The 14,241-nt window shown below is 60.6% G+C and overlaps 4 protein-coding genes across 4 annotated transcripts in view; 1 reads left to right on the top strand and 3 right to left on the bottom strand.

Annotated features, from left to right (window-relative positions):
* The window catches only part of LOC116799863 (E3 ubiquitin-protein ligase RNF115-like), a 94,466-nt gene that overhangs the window by 48,789 nt on the left and 31,436 nt on the right, over nucleotides 1-14,241 (bottom strand). The gene's annotated exons all lie outside the window — the stretch shown is intronic.
* Nucleotides 74-2,807, top strand: LOC116799616 (ankyrin repeat domain-containing protein 34A-like). The gene is given in 10 exon segments (XM_032712864.1): nucleotides 74-412; nucleotides 1,287-1,450; nucleotides 1,452-1,537; nucleotides 1,540-1,901; nucleotides 1,904-2,216; nucleotides 2,219-2,281; nucleotides 2,284-2,322; nucleotides 2,325-2,396; nucleotides 2,399-2,422; nucleotides 2,425-2,807. Coding segments are annotated over 10 exon segments (1,644 nt in total). The 3' UTR covers nucleotides 2,607-2,807.
* LOC116799874 (RNA-binding protein 8A-like) lies at nucleotides 3,190-6,626 on the bottom strand. Its single transcript, XM_032713339.1, is given in 7 exon segments — nucleotides 3,190-3,567; nucleotides 3,825-3,961; nucleotides 4,783-4,919; nucleotides 5,580-5,657; nucleotides 5,775-5,834; nucleotides 6,561-6,599; nucleotides 6,602-6,626. Coding segments are annotated over 7 exon segments (522 nt in total). The 3' UTR covers nucleotides 3,190-3,521.
* On the bottom strand, nucleotides 8,929-14,213 carry LOC116799857 (LIX1-like protein). The gene is given in 7 exon segments (XM_032713306.1): nucleotides 8,929-9,183; nucleotides 9,266-9,343; nucleotides 10,392-10,487; nucleotides 11,135-11,275; nucleotides 12,006-12,169; nucleotides 13,935-14,018; nucleotides 14,021-14,213. Coding segments are annotated over 7 exon segments (999 nt in total). The 3' UTR covers nucleotides 8,929-8,940.

Raw genomic sequence — 14,241 nt, 5'->3', positions numbered from 1 at the left:
TGATGTGCCCCCAGCCCCACTGTGCTGTGCCCCCAGCCCCGCTGCCCACGACTCCCCAGATCCCCGATGCTTCATGGTCCCCAGCCCCGCACCCCACGGCCCCAGCCCACGGGCCCCCCGCCAGGCTCTTGTGCCCCCCCAGCCCCCGAGGCCCTCCTCGTCCCCACGCAGGGCCGGGCGCCGGGCGCTGACTGCGCCGTGGGTGATTCATGCCGCTCCAGCCCCCCCCGCGCCGGCAGCTGCCAAAAATAGCGCTGCGGGAGGGGGGGGACCCTCCACATCACCTCCCGGCCCCCCCGCACCGGCGGCGGGCCGGGATGGCGGCCACGGGCCGCTGTCCCCGACACTCCCATCCCCAGGGCTGCGGGGACCGGGACCCGGAGCGGAGGGACCCCACGCTCCGGTTGCCACGGTAACGGGGGGATGGAGGGGGGAGAAGGGAAGGATGGAGGGCTCCGCTGTGGGGTTTCCCCCCTGCCCGGGGGGAACGGGGCAGGCCCCAGGCCCGGGCTCGGGGGTGTCTTGCTGAGGGGACTGGGAGGGCGGTGGATTCTCCCCCATTTTCCCGGCTGGACGGAGTGGAGGAGCGGGATGAGCCGCCGTCGCCATGGGAACCGCGAGGGCAGGGATGGGGTACCGGCATGGATGGGGGTACAGGCAGGGACGGGGGTACCGGCAGGATGGGGGTAGGGGCAGAATGGAGATAGGGGCAGGAATGCAGGGGGGGCACAGGCAGGAGGATGAAACGAAGAGGGGTGCAGGAAGGGATATGGGGTGAAAGGCTGGTGGCAGGGAGGGGTTGGGGGTGCAGGCAAGGGTTGGGGGTACAGGCAGGGGGGACGTGGAAGGGGGACACAAACCAGGGGGCTCAGCACCGCGGGAATATTCCCTTGCTGGAGAAACTGAGGCAGGGAGCAGGGGGCTCTGAGGTCTCACCGTGTGCCCATCCAGGGGGCTTCAGGGTCTCACCTTGTGCCCTTCCCAGGGGGCTCCGGGGTTTCATTGTGTGCCCATCCCAAGGGCTGCAGGGTCTCACCTTTTGCCCACCCTGAGGGGTTCAGGAGGGGTCTCACCTTGTGCCCATTTCAGGGATTTGGAGGGGGTCTCCCCCGTGGTTATCACGGGGGATTTGGGGGGGGTGTGTCTCACTCCGTGCTCTTCCTGAGGGGCTCCGGGGTCTCACCTTGTGCCCACCCCGAGGGGTTCAGAGGTGGGGGTCTCACCCCGTGCTCATCCCGGGGGGCCTGGGGGGGGTCTCACCCCGCACCATCTCCCCTTGCAGTGAGCGGGCCACCCCCGTCCCCGCGCCCCGGCCCGTGAGCCCGGCCATGCCCAGCCCCGTGCGCCGCCCCCCCGGCGCCGCGCTGGCACCGGGGCTCGCCATGATCCCGGCGGAGGGCTCGGCGCTGCTGCGCGCCGTATCCCAAGGGAAATTCCGCCTGACCCGGCTGCTTGGAAGGGGGAGCCTACATCAACGAGGGCAACGCCGCGGGCACGACGCCGCTGATGGCCGCGTGCCGCGCCGGCTACGCCGACCCGCGGAGCAGCCGCGCATGGTGCGGTACCTTCTGGAAAACGGCGCCGATCCCAACATTCCCGACAAGGCCGGGAAGACGGCGCTGATGCACGCCTGTGCCGAGCGCGCCGGCCCGGCCGTGGCCGCCGTCCTGCTGGCCCACGGCGCCGACCCCAGCGCCCGGGACTACGCCGGCGGCTCGGCGCTGGTTTACGCGCTGGAGCGCGGGGACCGGGAGACGCTGCAGGTGCTGCTGGACGCGTGCCGGGAGCGCGGCCGCGACGTCATCATCATCACCTCGGCCACGTCGCCCCGCGGCACCAAGACCACCCGCCAGTACCTGAACTCGCCGCCGTCGCCCGCGCTCTGCGCCTCCCCCTCCCAGGTGTGCGGGCGGCGTCGGCGGCGTCGCCGGGCGCGGGCGGGAGGGATGAGGAGCGGGATGTGTTCCGCTTCCCGCCGGCGGCTCCGGCCGCCGCTCCGGAGCCGTCGCGGGCCGGGCCCAAGAGGCAGCTGAAGAGGCTCAATTCGGAGCCCTGGGGGCTGGCGGTGCCGGGGGCGGAGGGGACGACACGGGGAAGCCTGGAAGGGACGTGGGGGTCCTTGGAGGGGACACGGGGCCCTTCGGAAGGGTCATGGGGTTCCCCAGAGGGGCCACGAGGAGCCCTGGAAGGGACGTGGGCCCCCCCGGAGCGGCCGGCGGGGGGTTGGAGGGGCTGGGGCTGCGCCCACGCCGGCACAGCATGGAGGGGCGCGAGGCCTCGGGGTGCCGGGGCCCGCCTGGGCCGAGCGGGTGCCCCCCGTGCCCCCCCGGCACGTCGGCCCCCGGCCCCCGACCCTCCGCGGGGCAAACCCCTGTGCCGGGACCCCCTCGACCCCGAAGGCGGCCACCAGGGCCACTCCGACGCAGGGCGGGCTGTTGGAGCGCCGCGGCTCCGGACGTTGTCCCTGAGCCCCCGGGTCGGGCAGGGCCGGGCTGCTGCCCCCGCTGCCCCCCGGGCCCCCCCGGGCCCTGCTGCGCCGCCGCCATTCCATGCAGCCGGAGCTCGTCGCCTTCCACAGCGCCCTGGGCCCCGAGCCCGGCTCTTAGAGACCCCCGGGGACCCCCCTCAGCGTCCTCTGGGACCCCCCCCGGGCCCCCGTTGCTCTGAACCCACCCAGGGCTCCATCGCTGTCGGCACAAACTCGGCACGACCCCCCCAGTTCCCTCGGGAGTCGGTGGCTTTTCCCTGCATCTTCCTCCTGCTCCCTCCTCATCCTCCCGGCAGCTTTTCCCCTTAAACCCACGGCTGGGGGTCTACACAGCTCCCACCCCCCCCGGCCCTCCCCGTTTTTGGGGGGTGGTGTCCTTCAATAAAGGCCCCCGTGCAGCTCAGCGGCTCCGAGTGTGGAGGCGGGGCACATCTGGGGGGTTTGGGGACTGGCACATCTGGAGAGGGGAACAGCTGGACATGGGAAGTCCCCTGGGTTGCCCCCAAAGCTGTCGCTTCCCAATGCCAAGTTTTAAGGTGGGGGAAAAAAAGGCTTTTCCAAGGCCCAAGCCCTTCTCCTGCCAGGCTGGGAGGGATCCCCAGGGGATCCAGCAGCTGGGACGGGGAGGGATTTTAGGGAAAGGGGCTGGGGTGGTTTAATGAAGGACAAAGAACAAGAAGCCAAATTTAACAAAAACTGTTATTTAACAGAAAATAAGGGTTTCCCAGTGGGATAAATCCCACGGGAGATCAAGGGAGCGTTTGCCTGGGGTAGGGAAAAAACTCCTGGGATGTGCTGGGATGGGGGGCTGGGAGGGATCCCTCCCAGACCCGAGGGAAACACCCCCAACCCTCAGGGGCCGCTGCTGCTCCCCTCATGTTTGTCCTTTCAAAACAATAAAATTCCGCAAAACCCCGATTTCCCAAGGGATGGAGCCGGTTTGGCTCCTCAGACCTGTGTCCAAACCCCCCCCAGTTTTCCCAGTTTCGCCCAGTTTGGACTCGGAACACGGACAGGTGGAATCCTGGATCCATCATCGGCGGCGCCGGTCCGGACTGCGGCTCCTCCGGCGCCCACCCCTGGAAAACAGGGAATAGGTGGGAGGAAAGGGAAAAGGCAAAGAGGAAAAGAAAATGAGGGAAAAGGGGATAAGGGAAAGGGGAGAGAAAGCATTTTGGCACATTTTAACCCTATTTTATCCCACATTTTATCCCTATTTTAACCCCAGTCCCTCCCTGTGACGGCACACGGAGTGGCCCCCGTTCCCCACAGCGGGGGGTTCCGATGCTCCCGGAGGTCCCTCCCGCTCCCAGCTCCCGGAATTCCCATCCCTCACCTCCGCTTGCCCTTGGGGGGGCCCCTGACGAAGCACCAGTCGACGCTGACCGGCTGCCCCATGAGCTCCTGCCCGTTCAGCCCCTCCATGGCCGCCTGCGCCTCCTTGTACGTCTCGTACTCCACCAGCGTGTAGCCCTGGGGAGGGATTGGGAATGGCGTTGGGAATGGCACTGGGAATGAGCCAGGGCATGGTGGGAACCCCCGGCTCAGGTTTGGGGAGCAGGGACCCCCTGACACTCTGGGATTGGGATCTGGAATGGGAATGACACTGGGAATGAGCCCGGGCATGGCGGGAACCCCTGGCTCAGGTCTGGGGGGCAGGGACCCCCTGACACCTTGGGATTGGGATCTGGAATGGGAATGGCATTGGGAATGACATTGGGAATGAGGTCGGGAACCCCTGGCTCAGGTTTGGGGTGCAGGAACCCCCAAACACCATGGGATTGGGATCTGGAATGTGAATGGCACCAGGAACGAGCCCAGGCATGGTGGGAACCCCTGGCTCAGATTTAGGGTGCAGGGATCCCCTGACACCTTGGGATTGGGATCTGGAATGGGAATGGCATTGGGAATGAGGCTGGGACCCCCTGGCTCAGGTTTGGGGGGCAGCGACTCCCCGACACCCTGGGATTGGGATCTGGAATGGGAATGGCATTGGGAATAAGCCTGGGAACCCCTGGTTCAGGTTTGGGGTGCAGGAACCCCCAGACACCATGGGATTGGGATCTGGAATGCAAATGGCACCAGGAACGAGCCCAGGCATGGTGGGAACCCCTGGCTCAGGTTTGGGGGGCAGGGACCCCGTGACCCCAAAAATCAGCTCACTTTTGGGATGATCCCACAGGATCTCCGAGCCCGGACTCCACCGGCTCAATTCAACCCTCCCACAAGCCAAAATGGAGTTGGGGGGTCCCCCTCAGACCCCCCCAACCCTAACCCTGAGCCCCCCAGGGCACCTTGAGGTATCCCGTGCGCCGGTCCAGGTTCAGGTGGATGTTCTTGATCTCCCCAAATTCAGCGAAGCGATCGTGCACGTCCTCCTCCGTGGCCTCCTCGTGCACCCCTGTCACGAACAGGATCCAGCCCTCCACAGCTGGGGGGGGAAAAAAGGGGGTCAGGGGGCTGGGAAAGGGGGATCCCCCCAGAAATCCCACCCTCGGTGAGGGGATGTGGAGTTCCTAAGGCCGAGATTTGGGGGTTGAGCCAAAATCAATCCCGGGAATTGTTGGGGGGGGGGAGCCCTGACCTGGAGCTCAGGAACCCCCCCCCAATTCCTCCTCCTTCCCATGGAGAAGTGTCCCTAAGAAAAGGTGTGTCCCCCAAATTCCACAGCTGGGAAGGGGAGATGGAACCCCAGAGTCCATAAATCCTGGGAAGGGGGGAAAGGATCATCGCAATCCAGAGCCCAGGACACCCCATTCCCCCTCCATCCCACAGGGAAGGTGTCCCTGTGACACTCAGAGGCCGTGGGGTCCCCAAGAAGTGGTGTCCCCCCAAATCTCCCCATTCCCACCCTTGGGAAGGGGATACAGAGCCCATGAGTTTGAGATTTGGGGTTTGCCCCAAAATAAATCCTGGGAATGACGGGGGCAGTTGGAAAAAGGATTATCCCAGCAGGGCTGAGCTGGAGCTCCAGACTCATCGTGTCCATCATGTCCCCCCCGTGTCCCCCCATTCCCCATGTCCCCCCCATGTCCTCCCATGTTCCCCCCCATGCCCCATGTCCCCCCATGTCCCTCGTGTCCCCACTCACATCTCTGTGGTCCTGGTTCATCCCCATCCTGCTCCACGCTGTCATAATCCTCCCGCACCCGGGCCCGGGATCCTTCCTCTGGAAAAGGGGGAACACGATGGAATAACGGGGCCCCTCAACCCCCACCGTGGCACGGGTGGGGTGTCACCCCCCCCTCAATCCCAGGGTGCCAGGGAAGGGTTTTGGGGGCCTCACCTGAACCGAAGCCGCGGCCCTTCCGCTTCTTGGCCTTTTCCTTTAGCTTGTGGATGCTCTCTGGGGGGAGGAGGCAGGAATTGAGGGGGGACATCGTGGAATCAGGGGGAGCAGGATCCCCCCAGATGGGCAGGGACCCCCCCCAGTCGTGGCTGGGAATGACCCCTTGGGCTGGGAATGATCCCCCGGGCTGGGAAGAACCCCCCTGGTACAGGCAACAGGCAGGGACCACTCCCAGGAAAGGCAGGACCGTCTCCCCGTGATGGGAATGAACCCCCGGGCCGGACAGGACCCCCTTTCCTCAGAGCTGGGAATGACCCCGGTGGGCCAGGAATGACACTTTGATCCCGATGGACAAGCACGACCTATCCCAATGAAAGGCAGGATCTCCCACCGTGCTGGGAATGACCCCTGGGATGGGCAGGACCCCCCTGGGAGCGACAGGATCCCCCCTGGAACTACAGGATCCCCCTGGGAGCTACAGGACCCCCCCCGGGAACTACAGGATCCCCCTTGCGAACTACAGGTTCCCCCCTGGGATGGGCAGAACTCCCCTGAGAACAACAGGACCCTCCGGGCCTGCAGGACCCCCCCTCCCAGGCCGGAAATGACCCCCCAGGCCGGGAATGACCCCCCGGCCCGGTCCGTCCCTCAGGCCGGCGAGGTTGAAGGAGGCGACTCGGGATTTGGGGGCGCGGCGGGAGCGGCTCCCCCGGGCCGGAGCCCGGCCGGACCGGTCGCCGAGCCGTCTCTGGACCAGAGGAGCAGCCCCAGCCCCGCGCTCACCATCCCCGTCCTCGTCCATAGCGAAATCCTCCCCGCCGCCTCATGGAGATCCAGCACGTCCGCCATGTTGACTCCGGATGCACCGCCATGGGCGGGAGGGCGGGAAGCGGAAATGAGGCGGCGCCATCTTGGGAAGGGCGAGAGGGGCGCCGGGAAACCCCGCCACGTTGGGAAGGTCACATGAGGCGGAAGAGCTAGAAGCGCCGCCATATTGGAAGGTCACGTGATGGGAAGGGCCTAGAAGCGCCGCCATATTGGGAAGGTCACCTGATGGGAAGGGGGCAGAAAACGCCGCCATGTTGGGGAGGGTCTGTGGTGGAAGTGTCTGAAACCAAAATATCACACCCGAAGTGTCTTTTGGACGAAACATTCCTTTAATTCCTCGTGACGGGAGTGTGGGGAATCACTCGCCAGCCATGCTCCCCGAAATACGGTTTCTTTGGGTGTTTATCCGTTGCTACATTCCAAGTTGCCTCCCAGAAAACCATCCTCCTTCACCCTCGGATTAATTTCGACCTCTGACTCTCCTCTGATTGTCTTTACCCACCACGTCTGTCACTAATTAAAAATTAACTTGGTGTTATTTTCCACTAAAACAAATTTTTTTTAATTGAATTTAATCCTCGGCAAAGCAAATCCTACTGAATTGTGCCTTTTGAAGCGCACGACTCATTTGGTTCACTTCCTCTGGCTCTTTTCAATTGTCTTTGCTTCCTTCACCCTTATTTTACGACACCAAACTAATTACAGGTTTAAGAGGAAAAACAGCCAAAAATGGCAACATTCAGAAAATAACATTTCTGGCTTAAAGTGGAGACTCGGTCGCACAGAATGAGCAAAAGCACCAAAGTTACCCCAAAAAAAATCGCTGGTTTTATTGCATAAAAGCCACCCCAGGATTTGTCCCACTGGATTCGCACCATTCCATCGTTTCAACAGGGAGCACAACCCTCTTTCCATACTGAGGAAACCTGGATTTGTTCATTTTAGTGCCCTCCGAGGGAATCCAGAGCCCCCAAATCGGTGCTTTTTCCCCTTTTTTTTTTCTTTTTCCTCCCAAAATCCACCTGGATCCATTCTCGACTGGAGTACTGAAGCCACTGGAAGGCTGGGAGGAGCTTCAGGAATTCCCTCTTGTGGGGAATCAGGGGAATAAATCACAGGATTAACTCCACATGATTCCTAAATCCAAGTTCCAGGTCTGGATTTTTCCAGTATTTCAAGAACACTCCCCCCACCACCACCCCAGGCCTTTTTAATCCCATTTCCAGCGACATCAAACGTTAATAGTGTTGTGAAAGTATAAAAAATATAGAACCCCCAAAAGAGGCTCGTCAGGATGTGGATATAAAAGCAGGATACCTACGGATCATGGAATTATTCCAATCTTATCCCAAAACAATTATTGCTGGAATATCCTGCACTCAGGCAGAGGGAGGAAGGGGGTGAGAGGGTGGGAATAATGGCACCCCGAAGGGTTTGTGGGGATAAGAAGTGGGAAAAGCTCCAAGCTGGCGTGAAAAAGGAATTCTGGTTTGGAATTTTGTTTATACTCCTGGTCTGGTGGAGAAAGGGGGAGTGAGATGAGAATTTCCAGGGGTAAACTGCCATTTCCTTGGGTGAACTAGAGCTGTTTGAACAATCCCATGCCATAAAAGGGTTTTGTAAAGCTAAATATCATCTAAGTTCCATGTGGATACGGATACAAGGGGAAAGGAATGATTAGTGCAGATCCCTCCCTCATTCCCAAACTCTTCCAAGGCTTTTCCAACCCTCCATGGAAAAGCCAAGGCTGATGTTTGGCCACAGATAAGACAGTTCCAGGGGGAACTGCAGATCCTGCTGAGCTCAGGGCTAGGATGCTGTGGGCTGATCCCAGATTTAATCCCAAATCCCAGTTTTCAATCCCTTTGGATACAGCACATCACGATCCTTTGGGATTTAATTAAGGAGCTCATCAAGGAGTTTTAATTAATCCCTTTCTGCTCTAGGAGGGAGGGGTGCCAAGCATCAGATCCAATGGGCTTTTCCAGAGGAAAAGCTGGATTCCATAGAATCCTGCCTGCTCCAGTACCGATGGAGAGCGGAGGGGCAAAAACCTGTGTTTTTAACCCCAAAAACCAGGAATAGAAAGAATCCTGTAGGGAACAAAGAATTCCCTAGGGAATAAGAAGATCCATAGGGAATGAGTAGTTCTCGAGGGAATAAGAGACTCTCTAGGGAACGAGGAGACTGAGGAGCACCTCTAAAAACGGGATGAAGCGGTTAAAATCCACCCAGGAGCTTTTTCCCTACATTTCTTTCCAATGTGCAAACGGGCCGGGATTCGGGAAGGGGGGCCGGGAGCTCTGGAAGGGATCCCGGGGCCGGATCCCAGGGCTCAGCAGCCGGCGGAGTGGCCGGATCCCAGCTGGCCGGCCGCCAGCAGCAGGATGTCCTTCTTCTCCTTATGGAAGCGCAGCTCCTTCCCGGCCAGCCGGGCCTCGTCCAGCTCCCGCTCCGTGGCCGCCAGCTCCCGGGAAAGGGCGCCCGGGACGCTCTGCTCCCGGTTCACCCAGTCCAGGGCCATCTGGTTCCGGATGTCATCGTCCAGGGCGCGGTGGGAATAGTGAGCCAGGACTTCCTGGTGGGAATGGGATGCGGGGGTGGGATCAGGGCCGGGAAGGAGCGGCGGGATGGCGTTCCCGGAGCGGCTCCGGACTCACCTGGCGCGAGCACTGCCGCTCCCGCATGGCCTTCAGGCTCCCGTTCCAGTGCAGCAGCTGGAAAACCGTCATCAGCTCCTGGGAAGGGAGATGGGAGGCAGGATGGCAGCGGGATCGTGGAATGGTGGGATGGGGCGGGGTGGGAGAGGGACCTTATGGATCATCGGGAGCACGGGAGGGACAGGGAACAGCCGCCCAGGTGGCTCCGAGTCCCGTCCAACCCGGCCTGGGGCACTTCCAGAGGTGGGGCAGCTTCCCGGGATGTGGACTGAGCTCAAGGCACCACCAGGAGCAGGACACCGGGGCAAAATTCCCTGATTAATCTGGATTACGATGGAGGTGGAGCCTCCAACGCCCCCTGTGCCCTGGGGAGTCCGGGATAAGCCTCTCCAAGCTGAAGCACCAGCAGCACCAGGGACAATTCCAGGTTTTCCAGCCATTTCTCCATCCAGGACACACAGATTCTGCTTAAAAACTGAGACCTGTCGGACTTCCCAAAGCCAGCTGGGAGCTGGGAATATCCATACCAGCTGTAAACAAGACCCTGAACAGAAACACCTCAGCCCCTCCCATTCCAGGGAAAGGAGCCAGGAGAGGGGTTGGCTTCGGGAAAAGTACGGAATCCCAAACACAGCCACGTTCCAAAGCTGGATCCAAACCCTAGAGCAGAGACAGCTTTCTCCTCTCCTGAAAATCAAGCTCCAGTGGAGTGCCCACACTTCCAGGCTTCAGAATCATTTCCAGTCATTGGAAATGTCCTTAGGGGAAAGATCTTCCCAGCTTTCCTTGGGAGAGCTCTTGCTTCCCTGTTTTCAGGGAGAGGATGAATCCCACTAATTAACTGGATTAATTAGTGCCACACTTATGACGTTTGGAGGTGCCACCTGGAAACACCCGAGTGGGATTTCCCTGACACTGAGCCTGAAAAAAAAGGAAGGAAACCCCATTCCAAGGATTTGGCTGCACCTGGAAGTACCTCGGATGCAACCGGAGGGAAACCCCAAGTTCATTTTCCACAGAAACACTGAAAATGCAGCTGGAAGATCAAACGAACCACCCCTTAATTAAATTAGGAATGGGACCTGGATAGGTTAGGAACAATACTTGGAAAAATTGGGAATGGTACCTGGAACTCCAGCATGGATTTTCCCTTGTTGGACTCCAGCATGAAGCGGAACGCCCCGATCCCGGTGTTGGGATTATCCGCCTCCTCCCGGTTGCCCTGCAGAGACATTCCAGACAGGAGCTGCCATTCCCGCCAGTGCCACTCCTGCTACACTATCCCTGCTCCAGGAATTCCCAGTGGGATTCAGGAGAGCCTGGTGCCAGCACAAGGCTGTGACATCCTTATCCAGCCAGTCCAGCCTCGCTCAGGCAGCACCGGCCGCTCCGGCTCTCCCTGGATAAATCTGGGACAGCACCGGGATAAATGTGGCTCTCCTGGAGCAAGGAATCCCTGGACAACACTCCTGGGAACAGGATTTTCCCTGCAGCGATTCCAAAGCTCTCACAACACCGGAGACCACGGAGCAGCCGCAGGTTACGCGGCAAGAATTCCCTCCGGGATAATCGGGAAGGGAGAGCGCAAAGCTCCCAGGGACAGAAACTGAAATCCCTGGAAAACCTTCGGTTTCAGGGAAACCAGTGGATGTGCCAACCCAGGGCCGGGAGATTCCACATCTCAGCCTCCTCATCCCACCCTGGAGCGCCAGCGCTTGCGCTCTCCGGAGCAGGAGAACGGGAACTCAAAACGCACCTAAAACTCGGAATGCTCCTGTCTCAGTTTAAATATGACAACTCCACAAAACCTGCCTCTAATCCCAGGGTCTGGGGGTGCTTTTCCCGGGGTTTTTCCGTGCCCATCCTTACGTTGAAGGACGCCAGGGCCTCGGAGACGCTCTTCTCGATGAAGTCGTCGGTGATGCGGCGCGACGGGTGCTCGTTGAACACGGAGTTCATCAGCGCGATCTTGGCCGCGCTGCGCCGCGCCTCGGCCTTGGTGGGACAGAACTGGGACACATGGACACTGTCACGGCATTCCCGGGATCCCAACACCCCCCCCCCCGGGGCCACCGGGAATGGCGGTTGGGAGGGTGGGGGCGGAATTAGGAGGCGGCGCGAGGGGTTCGAAACCGCCCGTTCCCGGGGAAGTGCCTTCTCCTCCCACGGAATCGAGGGGAAAGATGGCAGGAGAGGGCTTGGAAAAGGCTGTGGACGGTCCCTCCACCCCGCTGGATCCCTCTGGGATCGCACCCCATCCCGCTGGAAATTCCCAGCTGAATCCATCAGCTCCATCGCATCGGCACTCAGGAGTCAAATGTTCCTATAGAAGTCCCTTCTCCTCCAAGAAATTGAGGGGAAAGATGGCAGGAGAGGGCTTGGAAAAGGCTGTGGAGGTTCCCCCCTGGATCCTTCAGGGATCACCCATATCCTGCTGGAAACAGAGGATTCCCAGTTGGAATCCATCAGCTCCGTCAAGTAATTAATGACCTCCAACCCAAACCATTCCCAAATTCCTCCCAAAGACCAGGATGCTGGGAGGGCACGACCCTGTGGCGGCTGGGATTGTTTCTTTTGGGTCCATTCCTCCAACCAAGAGGGAGGACGGGAAGGAATTTGGAACGCAGCCAATATCTGGGGAAGGGGCTGGCGGGCAGGGGGAACACCCACCCCGGGGAAATATCTGGGAAGGGGTTGGCGGGCAGGGGATCACCCACCCCAAGGGAATATTTGGGAATACCTGGAAGCTGCCGAAGCAGCTGCCCCCGGGCAGGGTGACGTAGCAGACGTAGGGGGGGCTCCCGGCGGGCACCATCTCGTAGAGCACCAGCGCCCCGTGGCGAAGGTCGGCCCCGCGCGACGCCTTCATCTGCCAGAACTCCTGCAGGGCCTCCACCACGTTCACTGCCAGGGAAAAAAACGGGAATGACCCCCCCATCACCCCGCCGGATCACTCCAGGATCGCCCCGACCCTGCGGGAAACGGGTCGGGATCCGTCGGCCTCGGAATCCATCGGCCTCGGGCACGTCGGGATGAACGCGGTGCTGTGGAAGTCGCTTCTCCTCCCAAGGAATTGAGGGGGAGAGAGGGCAGGAGAGGGCTTGGGAAAGTCTGTGGATCCCCTCAGGGATCACCCATATCCCACTGGACATTCCCAGCTGGAATCCATCAGCTCTGTCGCGTTGGTGCTGAGGGGTGATGCGGCGGGAAAAGGCAGGAGGAGAGGAAGCTGGGATATTGGGAAGAATCCCAAATCTGTACGGATCCGAGATCCGAGAGGACGGTCCTCAAAAAAAATCCTTGCCCACGGAATATTATTCCCTCGAAGAAATCCCTGCCCATGGAAGAAACTTTAAGGCCCCTTCCAACCCAACTCATTCCCTAATTCCATGATTCCATGTAGAATCAGGGACATTTCCTGCTCCCTGAAGGACTCCTTGGGGAGGAAATTTGTGATCCAGGGTGGGGCAGCTCCTGTTGGCCTCACCCTTTGGATTCGCTGCTCCCAACCATCAATCCGCCCTGTTTATCCCTCTGGAGCTCCAGCCTGGATCCTGTCTGCACAGATCCACGTGAAATCCAGTGGAATAAGTGTTTCCACATGGCTCTGGAGCCTCTGATCCCGCCGCCTGCCAAGGCCTCACCCTTTGGAAGCGCAGAGGAGCTTCCGGAGGCAGCAGGAGCCCAAAATCGTCCCCAAGTAGCTCCTTGGGGGCGGGATGACGGATTCTTTCCATCCCAGCAGCAGGAAAATCCCCTTTTCGTCGCCTCTTCCCTTTTTTTTGTTATGTTTTTAAATCCAAAAAGAGCATCCAACCCCCCCCCTCTGGCATGTCGGGATTGGCCTGATGCAATCCTTGGAGCACCCACTGACAGCCTCTCCCAACCCCCAGGAAAATGGATTTTCCACTGATACAACCCATGGGGAGCATCCCAAGAAAACTGCAGCCACGGGAATGGCATGGATTGCCCAGGGAGCTGCTTTCCGTGGAAAAAGGGGGCTTTAATTGTGTCGTGGAGTCAGGACGAAGGGAAGAACCCTAATTGCTCACGGAGGAGGAATGGTGAATCCTTAAAAACCCCACAAGCCAAGGAATTGCCCGGAAGGAAGGAAATGGAGCATGGAAATAGGGAAAAGGGACATGGAAATAAGGAAGAGGGACACAGAAATAGGAAAAGGGACATGGAAATGAGGAAAAGGGGTGAGGAAGGGCAGAAAAGGGGCATGGAAGGAAGGAAATCGGGCACAGAGAGAAGGAAAAGGGGGTGAGGAAGGAAGGAAATTGGGCATGCAGAGAAGGAGAAGGGACATGGAAATGAGGAAAAGGGACACGGAAATAAGTAAAAGGAGTGAGGAAGGGCGGTAAAGGGGTGAGGAGGGAAGGAAATCGGGCATGGAAACAAGGAAGAGGGACATGAAAATAAGGAAAAGGGACATGGAAATGAGGAAAGGGACATGGAAATAAGGAAAAGGGGGACGGAAGGCAGGAAATCGGGCGCGGAGAGAAGGAAGAGGGACATGGAAATAAGGAAAAGGGGGTGAGGAATGAAGGAAATGCATCATGGAAACAAGGAAAAGGGACACGGAAATAAGGAAAAGGGGTGAGGAAGTGGAAAAAGGGGCCAAGGGCAGATCTCCTCCCGCCCCGCTTCCCCCGGTCCCGCTCACCGCGGCCGTAGCCCTGCGTGTGCTTGGCGAAGCTCCGCACCACGGCCTCCACCGCCTCCCGCAGCACCGCGGGCGGCCCGGCCCCGGCCCCGGCGCCGGGGGGGGCCCTGCAAACCCCAGCGGGGGCGGCGGCGGCGGCAGCCCCAGCCCCGCTCCGAGCCCCGGCGCCGCTGCCGGCCCCAGCCCCGGCGGCGCGGGGGCCCCGGGGAGGCCGGGCCGGGCCCCGCGAGGCCCCGCGCCCACCCCGGGCTGCAGCCGCTGCGCCCGCACCGCCTCCATCGCCGCGCCGCCTGCCCCGCGCCCGCCT

This window comes from Chiroxiphia lanceolata, chromosome 29 (assembly GCF_009829145.1).
Source record: "Chiroxiphia lanceolata isolate bChiLan1 chromosome 29, bChiLan1.pri, whole genome shotgun sequence".
Classification (NCBI taxonomy): domain Eukaryota; kingdom Metazoa; phylum Chordata; class Aves; order Passeriformes; family Pipridae; genus Chiroxiphia; species Chiroxiphia lanceolata.
The sequence above is the reverse complement of the archived record's forward strand: the minus strand, read 5'-3'. Positions and strand labels throughout refer to the sequence as shown.